The 20,028-nt window shown below is 48.7% G+C and overlaps 6 protein-coding genes across 6 annotated transcripts; 3 read left to right on the top strand and 3 right to left on the bottom strand.

Annotated features, from left to right (window-relative positions):
* The first annotated feature begins 575 nt into the window (after positions 1–575).
* On the top strand, positions 576–1,874 carry F5B22DRAFT_490087 (glycosyl hydrolase family 61-domain-containing protein). Its single transcript, XM_047972335.1, has one exon. The coding sequence runs from the start codon at positions 761–763 to the stop codon at positions 1,634–1,636; it is 876 nt and encodes a 291-aa protein (XP_047826108.1). The 5' UTR covers positions 576–760; the 3' UTR covers positions 1,637–1,874.
* A 510-nt stretch (positions 1,875–2,384) lies between these two features.
* F5B22DRAFT_626213 (putative polyketide synthase) lies at positions 2,385–10,149 on the bottom strand. Its single transcript, XM_047976231.1, has 9 exons — positions 9,611–10,149; positions 9,329–9,539; positions 9,147–9,270; positions 6,007–9,068; positions 5,741–5,956; positions 5,442–5,677; positions 4,167–5,372; positions 3,929–4,094; positions 2,385–3,861 (listed from the first exon to the last, which is right to left on the bottom strand). Exons 2-9 carry the CDS (start codon positions 9,497–9,499, stop codon positions 2,647–2,649), a joined length of 6,396 nt encoding a protein of 2,131 aa, XP_047826107.1. The 5' UTR covers positions 9,500–9,539; positions 9,611–10,149; the 3' UTR covers positions 2,385–2,646.
* Positions 10,150–10,152: 3 nt separating this feature from the next.
* On the bottom strand, positions 10,153–10,936 carry F5B22DRAFT_626199 (uncharacterized protein). Its single transcript, XM_047976230.1, has one exon. It carries the CDS (start codon positions 10,437–10,439, stop codon positions 10,251–10,253), a length of 189 nt encoding a protein of 62 aa, XP_047826106.1. The 5' UTR covers positions 10,440–10,936; the 3' UTR covers positions 10,153–10,250.
* Positions 10,937–11,848: 912 nt separating this feature from the next.
* F5B22DRAFT_639602 (uncharacterized protein) lies at positions 11,849–14,089 on the top strand (the record flags this gene model as incomplete). Its single annotated transcript, XM_047977736.1, has 6 exons — positions 11,849–11,885; positions 11,982–12,229; positions 12,326–12,605; positions 12,733–12,910; positions 13,476–13,701; positions 13,754–14,089. 6 exons carry the CDS (start codon positions 11,849–11,851, stop codon positions 14,087–14,089), a joined length of 1,305 nt encoding a protein of 434 aa, XP_047826105.1.
* Positions 14,090–14,544: 455 nt separating this feature from the next.
* Positions 14,545–16,210, bottom strand: F5B22DRAFT_626196 (uncharacterized protein). The gene is made up of 10 exons (XM_047976229.1): positions 15,978–16,210; positions 15,699–15,920; positions 15,629–15,636; positions 15,400–15,573; positions 15,259–15,331; positions 15,185–15,200; positions 15,057–15,120; positions 14,950–15,006; positions 14,754–14,890; positions 14,545–14,694 (listed from the first exon to the last, which is right to left on the bottom strand). Exons 1-10 carry the CDS (start codon positions 16,013–16,015, stop codon positions 14,617–14,619), a joined length of 867 nt encoding a protein of 288 aa, XP_047826104.1. The 5' UTR covers positions 16,016–16,210; the 3' UTR covers positions 14,545–14,616.
* Positions 16,211–17,514: 1,304 nt separating this feature from the next.
* F5B22DRAFT_626190 (cytochrome P450) lies at positions 17,515–19,225 on the top strand. Its single transcript, XM_047976228.1, has 5 exons — positions 17,515–17,879; positions 17,931–17,966; positions 18,020–18,178; positions 18,236–18,609; positions 18,668–19,225. Exons 1-5 carry the CDS (start codon positions 17,742–17,744, stop codon positions 19,155–19,157), a joined length of 1,197 nt encoding a protein of 398 aa, XP_047826103.1. The 5' UTR covers positions 17,515–17,741; the 3' UTR covers positions 19,158–19,225.
* Positions 19,226–20,028: the final 803 nt, after the last annotated feature.

The following is a 20,028-nucleotide window of genomic DNA, read 5'->3' as shown; positions in this document are numbered from 1 at the left end:
TAGACGACACCATCAAACGCAGCTTTGCTTCCCTCTGTCGTGTAGCTTAGCTGGTAGTATGGGCGACCGTGAACTGCCCGCGCGGCCTGGTGTAGCCATATCTACTCCGCGCAAACGCCACGGGTTCATTAAATGAACCGAGTTTTGAGACGCCTGCGGTTCTGATGCATCAAGAGACTCCATGCAGAGGCCCCTGGAAGATGTGGATATCACGGAAGACTAAATTCGCTCACGAGTACACAGTCTCGTACATCAAGTTGCTGATCCGGGGAAACATACCGTAAGATCTGACAGATCCTGGCCAAACAGGTCAACTGCTTTATTTGGAGTATAATAAGATCACATTGAGATGACTGCATTAGGCGTCCAGAAGAGCGCATCATCTCCATATTAGCTTGCTCGGTATCAAGAAGGCCCGTCTCGCGGAGCAGGACAACTCGTAATAACTAGATACAGTCTACTAGATGTTCCGCATGGAACTTGTCAAGTAGACTCCGCCGAATACCATTACTCACATGGTGTATTATAAGGCCGTACTTATCCATCTTACCTGAGTATCAACATCCGGGTAGTAGAGCTAGTTTCAGGCATCGTTCGATGCCATTCTCATCTTGGGTTTCTCAGACTAACCAAATCAGTGCTCAAAACTTCATGCTTGAACTCCTTCGAGTCCGGTTTGATGCCCGTTAATATCTAGCTTACCTTCGTTCCGCTCATTTATACAGCCCAAGCCTCACAACTTCATGACGGTCGAGGTATAATGCACGCCACTCACTCAATAAGCGTGCTCACGTTAGCGTCAAACGCCATCTTCGCTGCGGCGCATAGCTATGTCTCCAATATCAACATCGATAGATTGATGTATGATGGCTTTCACCCAACTAAACCTGATTCCTACCCTTTGGCCATTGGCTGGTCTACTACCGCTTATGATCAGGGCTACGTGAACCAAACAGGATTTACGACTGAAGAAATCATATGCCACCGAGGTTCTCAAAACGCTCATGCTCATGCACTCGTTGCTGCTGGTGACCGTATTCACGTGCAGTGGAACGGTTGGCCACAGTCCCATAAAGGCCCTGTTATGGATTATCTTGCACATTGCGGCAACAATCAGACTTGCGAGGAAGTAGATAAGAACGATCTTAACTTCTTCAAGATCAGCGAGCTTGGATTGCTCAATGGAACCAACAGAACAGCAGGGCCGGGCGGGCTTTGGGCGACTGATCTTCTCATCGCAAATAACAATTCCTGGATAGTCGAGATCCCCCCGCAAATCAAACCGGGGTTCTATGTTCTGCGCACCGAGATCATAGCATTGCACAATGCAAGCAACGCGATAGGTTCTCAGAACTATCCTCAATGCCTCAATATTCAGATTGCAGGCGGTGGCACTGTTCTCCCGAGCGGAACACCGGGGAAACAACTCTATGACCCCGATGACCCGAGCGTGCACTTAGATATCTCGGGGGGTCTATCAACGTATAAGATCCCGGGACCAACTGTTATGAGCGGCGTGAAAGCGGGAACAATCCCACCGCTCAGTCACCCAGTACCTACAGGGCCTGGTACGATATATACAGGCACCGCGACATTGCCCGTGCCTACTCAACGTGCTACGAATATACCGAACTGACCTCCTCCTGAACTATCGCCTAGACCCAGGTTGGTCATCCCGATTAAGCGCCCGATCTCTGATCTCTTAACTTGGGGATTTCACTAAGAAAACGTACGCCAAGTTTATGCATTGTCGGGCTCGGAGAAATGGGAGTGAGAGACGGTCGCCTCAAATAACAGTACCCTCAATTGCTCTGTATATATCTGATTCGCATATATATTATCGTGATGAATAAATGCTCAATAGCTGTACGCTCATCTATCTCCTATAACACGCTTAGCCTGTCATATGTACAGTCCAAGACGAACAGAGCAAAGCTTGAGGACCACATGTGTCGACGACATAGGTAAGTAGGTCAGGTCAGGTCTAGGGTGTTACCAACAACATCACATTATGCCTTTTAACTCTGAATACGCGACATTCTAGAACAGAATGATTCTTCTTATCACGTTGATCCTATAATGGAGCTACCATCAGACGTAGCTGGACAACCTGAATAAGAAATTGGCAAATATTTCTTGACATCGTTTGGGCTTGTACTCGAAGAAATAGCTGAACTTAGCGTAGTTCCACGTCGCTCTGTGTCCATCAGACATATTCACATCCACCGCGATCGTGTCGCGTCACTTTGTTCGATGCTGGGCTACCTAGCTGTAGGTACCCGGGGCGCCTAACAAAGTTGTAAACTTAGGTAGCCTGACCTAGGGCGGCTTAGTAGGATGGACATCACTATATCTTGGAGAATTATAGCGGATTTAGTGAGATACCTCGCTATCATTATAGGCTATGCTGTGACCTATAGTTGGGGTAGCCTCGCCACTGCTGTGGCTTATGACTAGGTACCTAGTCACAGCTGGCAAAACAAAATGAGAAGTGATCTGGACAATCAAAGAGTGACTTCAATTCCCTGTTACATCTTCAAAAGGAAATCATTGCGGCTATATACATATATCAAGCAATCATCCTACCACCAAACTACATGGAGTCTTCTCTATCCGCTAACACTGTACTTCTGATCTCTTCGATGGCTATTCTTTCCAGCTTGCCAGTAACTTCTCTTCCACCATCTCGGCAAGATTGGTGAGGTTCTTCTGCGGGCTGACAATGTCAAGGTAGGGTACGTCCACCTTGAAAGTGTTCCAAAACCAAGTGCGAAACTCGGCAGCGAGCATGCTGTCGACACCGAACGAGGGGAGGGGTTGGTGTACGTCAACCTGGTCGGCAGGCATGAGGATGAGGTTACTAAAGCGCTTCTTGGCGAGACGCGTGACGGCCTCTAACATGGTCGGCGCGCTTGCCTCAGCAGCGAACATAGCTTGTGCGACCGGTGGCACGTCCCTCACCCACTCGGCCGCGGCGGCGAGCTGATTGAGGCCTGCTGCTTGGTTTGCGCCTTCTTTGCTCTCCTGTTCAGCTAGCAGCGAGGCAGCTAGCAGAGATGTGCGCGGATCCTCCATGATGCCGTTATTGACATCGAAGCCCTTCTCCATCAACCGCCTGATAGCGTGGGCTTCCAAACCCGTCAGGATATGGGCGTGGTATTTGGCGGGAGGTGTCAGACCGAAGTCGATCACCTGCAGTAGCTCGTCTTCGTTGAGAGGCTGGATGCCCTTACGTAGGAGTAGAGCCTCGATTTCGGGATTTTCGTGCAGATATCCGACTTCTGAGATCATTCCTAGTCCCAGAGAAATGGCGGTCTTTCCTTGTGAGCGTCGCCAATGCGCAAATGCATCAAGGAAACCGTTAGCAGTACAGTAGTTGCTTTCAGTCGCTGTACCGCAGCTTCCAGACAGTGACGAGGTCATGAGGAAGAAGTCCAATGCTGCGTCGTGGCCTTCAAGGGCGTTGTGGAGGTTCCACGTCCCCTTCCACTTGGGCTGGATAGATGTATGCCATGCGCTGTTAGGCATTGTCGTAAACAAGCCCTCACGAAGCCCCATAGCTGCTTGTACCACACCACCAATGGGGCCTAGAGCCTCGCATGCCGCGACAGCTTCGCGTATGTGTTCAGGGTCTGACACATCACCTCGCACGACCGACACAGTCGCTCCTCCATTCCTCAGACGAGACACCAACTGCTTAGCCATAGGCTTGTCACAGCCTGAACGGCCCGTAAAGACGAACTTACGGGCACCCCTTGACATCATCCAGCGACTCAAACTGCGGCCCAGACCGCCGAGGCAGCCAATGAGCAGATATGACTTCTCAGGGTCCAAGATGGTCCTGTATTTCGAAGGTGCAACCTATTCAGTCATAGTGAGTAATTAGTTGTTGGGCTACGCTACGCAATTGGGGCAATGGGCTACATACCGGCACGCGGCTTGACGAGTTTTCCATCGATACTACCACCTTTCCAATACGGTCCTTGTTATTGAAGTAACGATATGCTTGCGCAATATCTGCAATGTCGAAGGTTGCGATCGGCGGAGGCTGGATCTTACCCTCGCGGTATAGAACCATAACTTCAGCAATAAGACTAATATCAAACAGCAGCAATGGTTAGCTAATCTCCGACCAAGGGTTCGTTGGTGAGTACACAATCACTTACCCGTAGAAGATGTTCTGGTAATACGGATCCTCGGCGTAGAAGAACTCCGACAGATCGAATGCCGTAAAAGTAGCGTTCTTCAAGAACATGTGCATATCTAGCTTACCAGCATCGACCAACTCTCTTTTACCGATCTCGACAAAGCGTCCGAACGGGGCAATGCAAGACCAGGAAGCATGCATCAAGTCACCTACGAGTGAGTTAATAACGACGTCAACACCTTTGCCATTGGTGATAGCTTGGATCCCATCGACGAAAGAAGCATCACGCGAGTTGAAGATATGTGCATCTGGTACGCCCATTTCGTTCACAAGGTACTCTCTCTTCGAGGCCGATCCGACAGTAGTATAAACCGTAAGACCCATGTGGCGCGCCATAGCGATAGCAGCAAGACCGAAAGCGCCAGCGCCCGCGTGGATCAGAACAGACTCGCCAGCGCGAAGGTGCGCGCGATCCCGCAATGCGAACAGCGCGGTGCTGTAGACGGTCAAGAGAGTAGGCAGGACTGTAAAGCTCTCTTCTGGCAGCATCTTGTGCACAGCAGCAACAGGGACGCGCTCAGTCGTGCCGAAGTAATTTGGCGCCAACCCTGCTACTCGGTCGCCAGGCTTCAAGTGTGTTACATCAGGTCCTACCGCCGACACAACACCGCTGAAGTCAAGCGCGGTTGTAGCTGTCCTTGTCTCAACACGGCCACTCATCGTGTAAATATCCTTGGCGTTCAGACTGATGGCCTTTAGATCTACGTCGACGAAGCCTGGCGGCGGCTGCTTGGTCCCTGCACCCGCTTCGGAGATCTGCTGGAAGTGCATTGTGTCCGTCATACCGACCTGTCCGATAGACAGCCTAGCTGGGCCGATTGACCCCAGAGGCTCCGACTTCATTAGCTCATCCTCCGGTGTCATCCGTTGCCTAAACAGCGAGTTGATAGGCAAGTCAGGATAGAAACGACTAATGTGCAGCAGGGGCCCAAGTTGTACAAACTCGGTGTCGGTTGTCGCGTGCTGTCCTGTCACGAGCGCTCTCAACACGTTCTCGCACGTTGACTGTATTATGTCTGGGTTGTTGAGATCGGCGGCTCCGATATCAGCTACGGTGAATAGCAAGGATGGCTGTTCCAGCATTAGCGCCCGTGATAGGCCGCTGGATAATGTGAGGTCTGGTTTGGGAGCTGAAAGCATGTTTCCCCCTGTGAGCCAGAGTAGGCTGTTGAGAGAGAGTCAGTAAGGAAGACAGAACACGAAGAAAGTTAGAGGGGATCCCTGGTGGACTGACCTAGTAACGACATCTGTCACCTTACGGAGACGATTCATGTCCTTGGAACTGAGTGTCGCAAGGAACTCGCTCTCCATTTCCAGCAGGGAAATGCACACAAACTGTTCCGACATCTCGATCTCGTCAAGCTCCGATAGCGCTATTGTGCGAGTTGTCTTGGCGCCGGCCTTTTGCTGCAAGTAAGTTTGCAACGAGCTTGCAAAGAACTCAACGGTAGATGAAGGCTTGTTTGATTTCTAGAGTTGTCATATTAGTATCGCCATCAAAATCACTTACGGAGCAATCTGTTATTGACTTACCAATATGACAACGTCTTTTCCTTTGACCACGGACGATGCCTTGGGGTCACGTACGCCTAACAACAAGTCGCCAGGAACATCTAGCGTCGAGAAACCCGCGGATTTAAGGCTCGCAATAGCTTCGTTAGTTTTTCGAGATATAAATATTCCTTTGTCGGAAACTAGCGATGAGATTTGCTCAGGGGCTTGGCTCCAAACTTTCTGCGCTATGGATAACTGCAACGTCCGATTAGTAATATGCATGATAAACATAGCGGAAAACTCACGTGGTGAACTATGACAACATCGAATGGCTGAGGGCTCTGGTCATCGGCGTCGTCGATGACGATCTTCGTTTCATCCTCGTCACTCAGATGGCCCTGCGACCAGACTTTGCAGCGCGGGAATGCTGTGTCCTTGCCAAGGACGGGCATGCATTGCTGAGATATGCATTGGCAACCTTGACCGAGCTCTAGGATGCGCATGCGTGGGTTTGCGTGGCCGGCTAGATCTAGTAGGGCGCCTAGAGAGACTAGACGCTCGCTATCCCTCATGTCAACAGATTGCCCAATCGCGAAGTCGTTGATGTACTTCTTCAGCGCGACCTCAGCTTCAGGGTCGTTAACGGCCAGGCGAGACACATCGGGCTTCCAGATAATGCTGAGGCAAGGGTGGCGCTGGAGGAACAAAGTATTCACGTTGCCGCCGGCAGCCTGCTGCACTGGGGCTTTCCCAGTGTACAGCGACATGCGCAAGCCTTTGACATCTATCGCCGGTGTCCCGTCTGGAAGTCGAAGCGTGCAATCTACCTTGCGTGTAGAAAAGCCAGTCTTCTCTACATGGGTGTGGATTGTGCACTCGTTATCCGAAAGCCCGTCCTGAATGTTACGAGATGGTATATCGACGCGGCATTCAGCCATGAAGACAGGAACAAAGGCTCGAAGAGTGCTGAGGTTTCCGGCAGTGCCACCCATGATGGCAGCTTGGAAGCAAGCGTCGAGCGTAATGGGATGGACCGCATAGTATGTACCCGCTGATTTCGCGCTGGGTGGTTGCAGATGCGTGGTCGCCGTAGCATCGGCGCATACACGATTACCATCTGTGTGTAGGCTCGTTAACGACCGGAAATGAGGTCCAAAATTCAGACCTTCCTCTCGCGACTTGTCATACCAGCGGCCCATTGACCAAGCCTCGTAGCCTTCCCCTGCGATTAAGACGCCTCGCTTAGGAGACTCGCCCTTTTTCTGAGGCAGGCTCGACTCAACTACACGGATACTACCTGTGCAGTGGAGCGTCGTGTGACCAGAAACCCACGAAGACACGGAAAACTCGAACCAGTCAGTTGACGAGTTTGCTGTCGAAATCTTGCGCCGGCACATGGTTGTGTGTAACTCGGTGTGTTCAGACTGGGCATCGTTTTCGTCGCGTACAGAGAATGGCGCGCTAATGTTGATGCTGCGGCCCTCAAATGTCATGGCTTGACCTCCCGCGACCAACTTGTCCTTGAGATCAAGAACTTGCGTGAGAGCCTCGACTGCCATTGCCATGTAAGCGGAGCCGGGAAGGACTACTTGTTGATCGAGTTTGTGATCTGCTAGCCACGGCATCTCCGAGAGCTGCACAATATTGCGCCAGCTCCAGTCGATGCCGCTGCCGGCGGCCGTCTGCGTGCCGAGGAGCTCGTGGCGGATATGTCTCCGGTTCCGGATATCAACACTAGCGCGCGGCTCATGCCATGGCAGCTCTTTCGAGTAATCCCAGGGATATGGCGGGAGATCTACCGCGCTCTGATGTCCCATTGACGCATGTGAAAGGCCATTTACGGCTTCCCAATCAAGCGTGTGGCCGTGCGTGAACAGCGTGCCGGCTAGTTTTTTGAGACAGAGGTCGGCGTCTTCTTTACGAACCAATGTTGGAGAATAGGGGGTAGAAGCTTTGTCACGCTTGGCGGCGGTTCGGATCTGCTGTGAAGGACCTTTGAGAGCCGAATGAGGTCCAATTTCGATCAAATGGAACTTCTCGCTAGAAATCATCTTCGCTAGTACCGCGCTGAATTGTACTGGTTGCTCAAGATTCTGGCGGAAATAGGAAGGCATATTGGTGAGACTGTCGACGATCTCGACGTGAAGGTCTTCAGGGGAGTTGCCCACAGTGGAGTACATCTTGCATGCACTTCCTGACACCCCGCTCCTATCCTTGTTACCACTAAAGTATGGTGCAACCAGCTGCTCATACAAGTTGCCCACCTCGACCATCATGTGTGAGTGGTAAGCTCGGTTGCCCGTTTGCAACCCGCGCGCAAACTTGCTTTGTTTCTCCAGCTCGACCTTTAGTGCCTGTATGCTTTGCACAGAGCCACTCAGAGTGACATTATCAGGAGCATTGACACACGCAACGCGCACTTGATCTAGTCCAAGGTCCTGGATCAAGCTGTTGGCGTCGGCGGCAGAGACGCCAGCTGCGAGCATAGCACCTTGAGCTTTCATCTGTCCGACGACGTAGCCGCGGAAGTAGGCTGCTAGTATGGCCTGGGCCTCTGTGAGTAAGCCTGCGGCATAGGCAGCTGCGATCTCGCCGGATGAATGACCAATCACGGCTGTTGGATTCACTCCCCAGCGACGCAAGAGCTGGACTAGAGCAATCTGAATAGCGGTGCAGAGGGGTTGGCTGCGAGTTACCTCATTCACCTTGCTCGTCTCGGGTGGATCGAGTATGGCTTGCTCTAGTGTCCAATCCGGCGCGTATTTTGGCGGCAATGCTTGCAAGAACCCATCGAGCTCGCGTATACTTGCGAGGAAGCCCAGATTGTGCTCAAGAAGCTCTTTCGCCATACCTGCGTATTGCGCGCCTTGGCCCGTAAATACAAAGGCAAACGGCAGCGGCTGTACACCTGCCGGTGCCTGTTCTCCATCAGCTGCTTCAATCAGCGTAGACTTCGGCTCATCAGCAGCTAGAACAAAGCCGCGCAGCCTAAGGTCTCCACGTTTGCCCAGAGCAATCGCCAGTGATTCCAGGCCATTCTTCTCCGCTACTTCGGGTCTCTCGACTAAATCGCAGACTTGCTGGCGACGAGTATCAAGCGACGTGGTCGAAGAAGCAGAGAAAGGCAGCACGAAGGTACGACTAGACCCCTGACCATTGATCAAGTGTGCGTCACCGTTTGCACTGTGTCCATTGGGTGTTGTCATTGCTTGCTGCGGTGCTTCGTTGAGGTAGCTTTCTACGGACTCGAGGATAACGTGGCCATTAGCACCACCGTATCCAAATGAGTTGATGCTTGCTCGTTGAAGCGAACGAGGCCAGGGCTCTGATTCGTTCAATACCTTCATATTGCGCGACTCAAGCTTTACTATGACGCGTATATGTGAGCATGAGGAGTTACCAAAATGGAATAGGAGATTCCTTCATTGTAAGAGTTGCAACTTACACTTAGGGTTTAGGTTCTTTACTCCATAGGTGGGTGGAATCAAACCATGCTTAAACGCCAATGCAACCTTTAGGATTGATGTTAGGCCACTGGCGGCTTCACTGTGACCCAGGTTCGTTTTCACCTTTTGTCCGAGTTAGTACAGCAATTATTATTCAATATCAGGGGTGGGTTGTCCGAACCGATCCTATCTTCAGCGCTTCTCCAGGACGCGCTGCGAAGCAGCTCGCCAATGCATCGACTTCAATAGGGTCCCCGACCGCGGTGCCAGTTCCGTGGCACTCGATGTAGTCGGTATCCGCAAATTCAAGGCCGGCATTTTCATATGCTCTCCTCACCACTACTTCCTGCATCGTTGCACTTGGCAGTGTTATACCAGGTGTCTTTCCATTTCTATTGACATACAACGCTAATTGTTATTATTCAATTCTTCCCCTAGTGTAAAAGTATGTGAGAATACTAACGAATTGATAGCTGTTCCGCGGATGACTGCGTGGATTGTGTTTTTGTCTGTTATCGCCGACGATAACCGTCTGATGTATATGGCGTTTACACCTTCTGCACGTGCGTAGCCGTCGGCGGACGTGTCAAAGGTGTGACAGGCTGAAGTAGGTGATAGAAAGCCCCCCTTTGCCGTTCCCAGATGCTGTTCTGGTGATGTTATTAAGTTTGCGCCAGCGACAATAGCCCCATCGCAGTCGCCATTCTTGATCGCATTAACGGCATGATGAAGAGCGTATATTGATGATGAGCAAGCAGTGTCTAGGGTTAAACTGGATGCGGTCAGCAGCGTAGCGCAAGGGCATGGATACCATGGTTGCCTGTTCCTCACCTTGGTCCTTGGAGATTGAATACATGACTAATACGGTTCGACATAATTGATGTTCCTCCTCCAGTCGCGGCATACCGGTGCAGGTAATCCGGGTCACGTGACTGCATGGACTGATAGTCCACTGTGAAGTTGCCAACGTAAACGGCGGTATTTGTTCCAGACATATCTTCCAGAGTTACCTTGAATTATAAAGTTAGTTATATGTTCTAAAGTTCTTTTTATAAGCTCCACATCGATGCAAACCATATTGGTCATATGTATGAGATCTTCTATTAGGCAACTTGAACACAAGAAAAAAGGGGTCTGCGTACGCCGGCATCTTCGAAGCATTCAAATACCACTTCAAGCAACTTCCGTTGTTGGGGGTCCATATATGAAGCTTCTAAGTTATTAATTCCGAAAAATGAATTATCGAACCGACGGACGTCTTCCTTAAGAAAATATCCGCCATCGACATTCATCACTCCTGCTCTACTGCCATCCTTATGGTAGAAGCCTTCAATGTTGTATCTGTCTGCTGGGACAGTACATTGTGCTGACTTCTTCTTGTGCAAGAAGTCCCATAGATCTGATGGTGAGGATATTCCGCCTGGGAGGCGGCAGGCTAAAGTGAGTGTCGTTAGCAATCAAGATAGATGATCATAAGGAAGATTCTTTTAGGTAGACAAACCCATGCCAACTATGCATACTTCCTTTTCGACAAATGTGGTTGAAGAAGATGCTTCGCTTTCTCGAGGTTCTTTGGCATAGGGAACCTCGAAGACTGTGAAACCCGATTTCTCTTCTGTGTGAAGAAGGGGCTCAGGAGGTTGTACTAAGGGAGGCATAACGGCAGCCATTTTGAATGACAATGGTGTACTGAATAATTGGGAACTTCACAGTTTGCTGCACAAAGTCCCAGAGGGAAGCTGATATTTGATGATAAATATTTAATTCTACTGTATTTACAAGACACTAGGGCGTTGATATATACGATTGTCAACAGTAACCAGGACTTAGACTTCCATCTTTTTTCGGCACTAAGATAATTGAACTGCCGGTACAAGGAGATACATCAGTTCAACAAGACCAGGGGTCTCAGATACAACAGTGGAAATTCACAAATGCGATAGACCGAGCTGCGACGTTACGTATCTGTGGACCTAAGCACGGTGATCTCTCAACATTATCGATGGCCGCACTGTAATGGCTCTAGATTCTTTGAGATGCATGGCATGTGATCAGCAAGGCTCTTCCTGCGCGGGATCAATTCTTGTCATACTCCACCCTCCTAATCTAGTCAAATGACTACGATGTGGCTAGTGTTACAGAGACACGACATGGATGCCGAGAGAACGATCCGAGCGAGGGAAGAGATTAAGCTCCATGCAGTGATACAATTCAGTTTAACTTGAAATACTTTCACATGATAAGGAAGTACTTACGACGCCTGTATATGGTTGACATTGAGCACGCAGAAGCTAAAACCAATGCGGAGAACGAATCATCAAGAGAAATAAAAATCACAGTTAGATATCTGCATATACGAGTAAGATGTTTGAATGTGAATCCTGTTGATACGTCTTTTACTGTATTACCTAGTTGGAGACTAACTTGTATGTAACTTCCAGCAGTTTTTATACCCATCGGAGTGGATAAGAATAATATAGAGTCTGTTTTTTTCTCACAGAGTCATGCAAATCAATCACCAAAAATGAGTATATTAATGTGCCTCACCTCCATTGGTTCTGTTGTTCATGATGCAGCTCACCCATCTTCCTCCTTCCTCTGATCAGAATTAGCTGCAATCCGTTTTGTTGTCTCACATTACCCTAATCTATTTCAGACGGGTAAACTGTGCCTCCATATTACAATAAACCCTACTACCAAGATGGACATCACTGGATACGCATTCATTGCAGGGGGAGGTAAGCAGGAATCTGACGCATGGACACCTGTTCGCCTGTGAACCAATCGAGTATTTGCTTTGCATCGTATGAGATACTAACGGGTCCGACTCACAGGAAGTGGCATCGGAAGAGCGTGCGCTCTAGGCCTGGCAAAGGACGGTGCCGCCGGCGTGCTTGTGGCGGACTTGAACATCGATGCGGCGCGAGCAGTTGCCACTGAATGCAACGCAGTCGCAAGCTCACCGAACTTCGTTGTTGAGACTATCCAGCTTGATGTAACCCAAGAGACATCCGTGCAGCATGCAGTTGAGCACACGGTGAAGCTATTTGGAAGAATCGACTACTGCATCAACTGCGCGGGGGTAAGAGAAGATATCCCCTAAACGAACATGAACCCCTGACACGACGCGTTTTGTCCTTACGCCACTGCTAACGCAGGCGCTTCATTTTGATCTTAGATTGGGGTGGAGACCCCGCGCGACATTTCAACGGCGGACTATACCGAGTTCAGCCGTTTTCTCAAGATCCATGTCGATGGGACATTCCTGCTGACTCGCATCATGTCGGCAACCATGCGGGTTCAGGAGCCCAAACTGATTGGATCCAAGGATTCCGGCCGCGGCTCTTGTCGTGGATCTATTGTTATCCTGGGCTCCGGATCCTCTTTTGTGGCCACGCCCTCCATGGTGCAGTATACCACGGCTAAGCACGCCGTGCTAGGTCTGACTAAGAATGCGGGTGAGCCAAACCCCTAGTATACTTGTCTTGCATGCGGAGATTCCTCCCGATTATCGTCTGTGTAACAACACGGTTAGCATCATCCAACCAGTTCTACGTGAAGCTAACCGCGGCCAATCTCATGCAGCTCTTGACAATGCAGCCCACGGCATCAGAGTCAACTGTCTCTGCCCCTCCTGGGCCGACACTCCCATGGTGCAGAGAGCTAGAGATGGCGGTGTAGATATAGACACCTACGTCAAGGCGCTTGTACCCCTGGGCCGTATCGCTACTGCCGAGGAGGTGGCTGACACCGCGATCTTTTTGTGCAGCCCTAGATCGAGCTATGTGACCGGCTGCGGCTTCATTGTTGACGGTGGAACTACTCTTACCTGCCATGTTTAGAAAAGATCATTCTCCTGGCTGCTTGCTTGCATCAAAGAGTATCGGGGTAGTTTATCGTATCATCCGATGCTAGCAAAGCGCCTGTGTTGTAGTGAAGGATCGTTAAACAAAAGACCATACTCATTGGTACCTTACTGCAGGCACGATACATGTGTGATGTGACTGTATTCTCCCCGCCATTGAATGCTACGTGACTGAGGGGCGTGTTTGGTATGCGGCATGATTCTGACACCGAGTCGGACTCAGTGATACGTTCTCGTAAATGCACTCGCATGGCGTAGACAATATAACACAACTTAAATGGAAGCAATCTTATCGAAACTTATTCCAATCCCAATCGTGGAGAATCTGATAATATATGCAAAGAAATCCTCCTGAGTTCAGCTGAAGTTCCGATCTCAGATAGCAAAGACATCTTCAACTCATACACACCATGGCCGAGCAACAACAAGTACAACACGCCGCTTCAGAGCTTCTGCTCACAAGTGCTGGCTATGTCTCGACCTTCCCTGCCCCTGGACTTCGTCGAACTGTGCGCCACATTACTGGTCATAATGCCGAGGGTAAAGGGATCTTCCTCAGCACTGATGACGGTGACCACCATCGCATAATTGGCGACAAACAAGCCATTGGAAACATTATATACTCGACCAATCAGACTCCCGCTGATTTGAACGATGATGCCGATCTCAAGTATGCAAAGGAGAACGAGGTATGTACAGCTAGGTCGGCACGCAAAATTCACGCTAACCTCCGTGCACTAGCCGGGCTTGCACGTTCACAACGGCTCTGTGGCCAGGATGATTGATTTTGGCCCTAACGTTCTTTCTCCAATGCACCGGGCTGTTTCGCTGGACTACGGCGTTGTACTTGAGGGAGAGTTCAAGCTGATTCTTGATTCCGGAGAGGAACGGATAATGCGGCAGGGCGATGTTAGCGTTAACCGCTCCTCTGCTCACCAGTGGCACAACATTACTGGCAATGGAACCATGCCGGGCCGCATGCTTTTTATCTTGCTCGATTGCAAGCCTGTTGTCATCAACGGTGTCGCCCTTGGTCAGGAACTCAATGAGCTACAGCCATACTATGAGGGACGTTAGACTACCACCATATATTATGCTATTAGTGTAGTCTCTTCCTTTGGGGACTTCAGATAGATACATAAATTTGATGATCTCAAATACTTCAATCAATTCAAGTGTTTTCAACTCTGTGATAAAAAACACCAAAATCGTAAACAGTCCAAACTTGCGGAAGGCAGCAAATCTCTAGTCCTCTAGATTTGATTTTGACGTCTTAGTTATTTCAATACTCCACTCTCCTTTCTATCTGATACACAAGTTTTCTGTGACTTGCAGATACTAACTAATGATCCGAAGCAGGTCAAAGGATGGCAGTTGTTATATATATTACTACGCAGAATATCAGTCAATATACCATTGTCTACCAACAAATTAACGCGAGACAGTTGTTTATATGCTTCTAGATTCAATTTCACCAGTGTTATTGTTTATTGTTTGTGCATTAATTCAACTTCACGTAGTAGGTAAATAGTGCAGAATGTTTAGATGCTGGAAGGCTCGCCCAATATCAATAGCGTTCTCATTATGACTATGAAACCTTCTATTCAAATATTCTTATTCATACTGGCGACGTGCGCTTTCTTAAGCTTCTCCAAGTTAAAATCTCGGTAGAAAAATGAATCCTAGAAGTCAACCGTAAGCGGGGAAAGACATATAAACTAAAATATTATTGATCACATACAAAGAATGTGCGCCAGCCAAAGGTATCGAAGAAGCGTATAATGCCCGTGGAGCTTCCGTACCAAAACCAGGCACTTGGCGAGGATTTCAAACTCTGAGCCACGACATTCGCAGCGTATTCAAACCTACTAGTTCCATCTATAAGCATCATATTAGTTCTAGTCCTCGCTTTTTTCAGTTGCTATGGAGACAATTACTTGGTGTTCTCTTCACGTGTTTCTTAAAGTCCTCCGCAAGAGGAGAATAATACGACCCTGAATAGTTATCAGTAATAGTCAATGGTAGACATTGTGGGTAGGCAAACCTTGAGGCAATTCTCTATGGACATCATTTCTGAGGATGTTTGTATTGACTTCCCCCGATATGACCTGCGCCCGACACAATTAGAAAGAATCTGGCTGCCATGACAGAATTCTGCGTATATAAACTCACTGTGATAACTTTCACGCTAAGAGAAAGAGTAAATTAGTTTCAAACCCTGTAAGAGAGTCCAATTTTTCACTTACTTGAAAGGAGACATTTCCAAACGCAGTGTATTGGACCAATGCTGAAGAGCTGCTTTAGAGGCGTTATAAGACGCTTGAGGCTGGTTAGCGTCTTCATTGCAATGTTCCAGATATGGAATACCGTAAAAAGATTAATCGTACACCCATACATATATGGAACGACTCCTCCAATTGAACCAATGTTCACGATAGTCCCATGGGCTTTGATTATCATGTCGTGGAAGTGATGCACCAGTTGCATTGGACCAAGCACGTTGACGTTGAACATTTTCTTCACGGCCTCTACGTCTGTATCAATGGCAGTCATAGTATAACCTAGCATTCAGCGTTAGGAGTCATATAGAATCAATGGAAAATAGAAATATGTTACATATTCCCCTGTTTACCTTATTAGCGAAACGAATGATAAATACAAACAAGGAAATCAAGAAAACACTGACGCATTGTTCACCAGAATGTCTAACTGTTCACCTGCAACAGCCATAATATTTTTCTTGAGGTCGACGACAGATTTCTCGACTGTCACATCCAATGGAAACCATGTGATGCCAGCTTCTGTCAGGTGGGCATGACTCTCGGTAGGAAGTACAGTGGCAATGGCATGGACACCACGACTGGTGTATTCCTTTACGAGAGCTTCACCAATCCCTCCTTCACCACACCTAGGTACTCGTGTCAGTAGGGAATTAGAAAAGTATACGCTGAGAGAGTAACACTACCCAGTCACTAGAGCAAACTTCTGGTTCCTAGACATCATGCGTATGACTGGCCAAGGACTACAGTCATAGAACTACCCTTTAGAAAGATAAGAGATGCACTTTATCAAAGCATGAAAATAGCCAGGGCTCAAGATTGTAGGTTTAGAGTCTAGATCGTCTGAACGAGATATCGTATTGATTGCAAGGCTCTCTAACGTTGCAATCACTCCTCACATATGGCGCGATGTCCAATGTATTAGTCATATGATTATGTGAGCCTTCTGGGCTAAACTGCAAGTAAGAAGGCGATAGGAGCTATAGTTCCCGCCACGGTTGCCTGCCTTAGCATGCCGCACATGCATCGAGACGAGACGATGCATGCGGGGTAGCCTGCCATACATGATGTACTATGTAGGATCCAGAACTGATATGATGAAGACAACCGTACCACGACGCTGCCACATGAGGTAAGTGGCGCTCATGCAGGGCTTTGCCATTGCAGAGCGCTTATCAACAACGTCTGTGGTATTTTGCATTCGCACAGCGGTACAAAGTGCTACATTCTCGCGAGAAATCGACAAAGAACAGTACATGAAGATACTCTCGGTCAAAACTCCCCGTGGAGATGGGCGCTTATGTGGCATTGGACAAGCCGAGCCCGCTGAACTGTACTGGTCTGTGCGTATATGCAAAACGCAAAAGCAGTCAGCTTCCTAAATGAAAGCTAACCTACCAAAGATGCCGTGACACAATCGCGACGTTTTTTGTTTCACCCCTCGTTATCAACACACCTCCTCGTTAAATCGACAAAGGCAGATGCAGGCACTCAAAGGCAGTCAGCAGATCGGATACCGGTATACGACGAGAGCATGCGTCTTCAAGATAGTGACCACAGTATGAATTCGTACGATATGAGTCCTACACAGACGTCCGAGCGCGGAGGAATTATTGTCCCCATGATCGAGATAGTTCTGAATGACAATCCATCTATCCGATAGAGTCTGGCCGAAAAAGGGCGTCATTTCAGTTTGCCACGATGCCCTGATATCGGTTTCCGTCTCCTTCGAGAATCAATCTCGAAGGTTCACCATATCTAAATTTCACATCTTGCGTAGCCCATGCTTCCAGTGTAGTTTGAATTACCTCCCTCTAAACTAAGTCTTTCTCAAACTAGCCATGAGTACCCATGAGACTACCAGTATGCCTTTGGCAGTTGTGTTATTGGGCTTTGCTGCCTGCGTGGCAATACTTTGGAGACTTAGCAAGATTGGACAGCGACCCAAAGACTATCCTCCTGGACCACCCACTCTACCTTTGATCGGCAACCTTCACCAAATGCCAAAAGGTAACGGCCATTTGCAATTCAAGAAATGGGCTGAGCAATACGGTCCAGTATACTCACTTATACTGGGAACGAAGGTCGTTATAGTGCTCTCATCTGATGTAGCTGTCAAGGACCTATTGGATAAGCGAAGTGCAATATACTCTTCGCGACCGGAGTTCTACTTGGGCCAGGAGATCGTGAGCGGTAACTTGCGTCCATTATTCCTGGTATGTGGTGCAAATAGATCAGCTGTCTTCAAACATGCCACAGGAGGGGTTCAAATTCGCACATATTTCTGCTCATCTTCGTTATTCTGTCTCTAATAATGGGTATCATTGCTAAATGTTTCTGTTCAGCCATATGGAAATACCTGGAGGCTGGTCCGTAAGCTCGCACATGGTGTTCTCAACATCGTGGTTGCTCGTAGCTATGTGCCATATCAGGACCTTGAAAATCGAGCGATGCTGATGGGATTACTCGAGGACCCTGACCAATTCATCAATCATATACGCCGCTATACAACATCGTTGACTACGCAAATGACCTTTGGGTATCGCACTCCCACCAGTGATGATCCAAACTTGATTGAGATGTTTGAGGTAAGTAACGCCCTTATCACAATCATTGCTTCATGGTATTAATAGCAATAGAACTTTGAGCGACTCTCAGAATTGGCAGGCACTCAGGTAAGTTACCTCATCTATGAATGACCTACATCTGACTTCCCTCTCTATGATAGGTTGCTGCTCTCTTAGACCTGTTTCCTATACTGAGACGATTGCCCGACTTTCTGTTGCCTAGCAGGAAGTTAGGCAAAGAAGTGCACAAGAGGGAACTAGCACTCTTCATGAAACACTTCTTAAATGCAAGAAAGCAGCTTCATAGTGGTAATGCAAAGGTAATGTGACTCAACAGCACCATATATTGTAGTTCATGAGCTTACACATATTCAAAGCCATGTTGCTGCATTGATCTACTGCGCTTTCAGAAGGAATCCGGCATCTCTGACGAGCTTGCCAGTTATATGAGTGGGTCTCTACTCCAGGCAGGCTCTGAGACAACTTCTGCTATTCTGATAGGATTTGTTGAGGCGATGCTTCTCTTCCCAGATGTAGCAAAAAAGGCGCAGGCTGAGATAGACCGTGTCTGTGGCGATCGCCTTCCCGACCTAAACGATGTTCCAGACTTGCCGTATATTCGTGGATGCATGAAGGAGAGCTTACGTTGGATGCCAGCGGCTGTCCTGGGTGTGCCGCACGCCGTCATACAGGACGACTTCTATCAGGGCTACCGAATTCCCAAAGGAGCAACCGTCTTGTTTAACGTGTGGTAAGTTGGCATGTCCCTACCGGCATTATAGGTATATTTGCTGATGTGATGAGTTAAGGGCCATACACAACGATCCCAAGAGGCACCCTGATCCCAGAAAATATGACCCTTCACGCTGGGCGGGGGATAACCAAAACTCGATTCAGGCTGCACTCAACGCAGACCCCACGCAGCGTGACCATTTCACTTTCGGCGCAGGGCGACGAATGTGTCAAGGCATGCACATTGCCGATCGTTCTCTATTTCTCGGGATGTCACGGATGCTATGGGGATTTGATCTGAAACCAGCGGTCGACGCGAAGACGGGCAAAGAAGAGCTTCCGGACGTTAACAATGTGGTCGATGGCTTGTTTGTAGTCCCGCAGCCGTTTCCTGCTAAAATTGTGCCAAGAAGTGCTAGCAGGGCGGCGCGCGTCAGGGAAGAATGGGGCAAGTTGCAGCATCTGCTTGACGAAAATAACCAATGGAAGACGGTACCCGAGGGCCTGAAGTGGAGAGACTACGAGCCATTGGACGGTGAGGAAAATGTCTTCGACGTTGATCCGTAAGGCTATCTAGGCATTGGTTTACTCCAGCAAATCTAGCAATAACTACAATACCTAGTACAATATTCTCCACCATCTAACACCACGCGTGTAAATTCCGCTATACATAGTAGGCCTTGACTACATAAGTACATAGTACCTGCATGAGTTGAAGAGATGATGATTGATTTGAAAGCTGCCTAGAATATAGAACTCTACTAAACAATTTCACAGCCAAACCAGAAGATGACGTTGAACCTAATTCCGCATTGATGACATAATTTTAACACCATAGTGTTTGTGTACGTATTGCGAAGCCGGAAGTGTCTTACTCACCAAGCCCCTAAATATTTCAACTCTTGTCACCTAAACTGGATAGCGCCTAATTCAAATATGTAAAGTCGAGGCACAGCAACGCCGCTGTGCTTCTCGTTTACAGATAGTGGAGTTCCAGATAGAGACAGAGCAAGGTCCGAGTTTTCGTATTGTTCAAGATCGTCGCAAACCTATTCATCTTGCTATGGACCCTGGACACAGTGGCTTTGGCAGAAGCGGGCTTCGGATCTGCGCCCCATGCATGGGTAGGGCGTGTAGGTACCTGTACTCTGCCCGTACCATGCCTGACTGTTCCTCGACCCATGTGCCTACACTCTCGTACCATTGCAAGGGCTATTCTGGGCCATCTACAGCAGCGTTCCCTGAGCCCAACTATCGGCACTGCCCACATAGGGCTGGCGCCAACTCCACGTGTTGCAGCAGTGTACATGTAAAATAACGGATTTGGAAACGGTCTGTGGGAAGTCGGCAAGGCGGCAAGGGAGCTTTAGTCCACCAATAGTGCCTAGCCTGCATGTAGACGAGGAGGATAGCGGGAACTAAAACTGCGGCAAATAGT

The sequence above is a fragment of the Xylaria bambusicola genome (assembly GCF_022495145.1).
Source record: "Xylaria bambusicola strain CBS 139988 unplaced genomic scaffold F5B22scaffold_66, whole genome shotgun sequence".
NCBI lineage: Eukaryota > Fungi > Ascomycota > Sordariomycetes > Xylariales > Xylariaceae > Xylaria > Xylaria bambusicola.
The sequence above is the reverse complement of the archived record's forward strand: the minus strand, read 5'-3'. Positions and strand labels throughout refer to the sequence as shown.

Excerpts from the sequence above, each read along its gene's own strand:
- F5B22DRAFT_490087 (XM_047972335.1), top strand. The coding sequence starts at position 761 with ATGCACGCCACTCACTCAATAAGCGTGCTCACGTTAGCGTCAAACGCC.
- F5B22DRAFT_626199 (XM_047976230.1), bottom strand. The coding sequence starts at position 10,439 with ATGAATGTCGATGGCGGATATTTTCTTAAGGAAGACGTCCGTCGGTTC.
- F5B22DRAFT_626190 (XM_047976228.1), top strand. The coding sequence starts at position 17,742 with ATGCTGATGGGATTACTCGAGGACCCTGACCAATTCATCAATCATATA. Across the intron at positions 18,179-18,235 it reads TTCATAGTGGTAATGCAAAG|CCATGTTGCTGCATTGATCT; the intron begins GTAATGTGACTC and ends ACATATTCAAAG. Across the intron at positions 18,610-18,667 it reads ACCGTCTTGTTTAACGTGTG|GGCCATACACAACGATCCCA; the intron begins GTAAGTTGGCAT and ends TGATGAGTTAAG.
- F5B22DRAFT_626213 (XM_047976231.1), bottom strand. The coding sequence starts at position 9,499 with ATGCAGGAAGTAGTGGTGAGGAGAGCATATGAAAATGCCGGCCTTGAA. Across the intron at positions 5,957-6,006 it reads ATGTTGTCATAGTTCACCAC|TTATCCATAGCGCAGAAAGT; the intron begins GTGAGTTTTCCG and ends CGGACGTTGCAG. Across the intron at positions 4,095-4,166 it reads TACCAGAACATCTTCTACGG|TCTTATTGCTGAAGTTATGG; the intron begins GTAAGTGATTGT and ends GTTTGATATTAG.
- F5B22DRAFT_626196 (XM_047976229.1), bottom strand. The coding sequence starts at position 16,015 with ATGATGTCTAGGAACCAGAAGTTTGCTCTAGTGACTGG. Across the intron at positions 15,007-15,056 it reads CCATAGAGAATTGCCTCAAG|GGTCGTATTATTCTCCTCTT; the intron begins GTTTGCCTACCC and ends ATAACTATTCAG. Across the intron at positions 14,891-14,949 it reads ACACGTGAAGAGAACACCAA|ATGGAACTAGTAGGTTTGAA; the intron begins GTAATTGTCTCC and ends TGATGCTTATAG.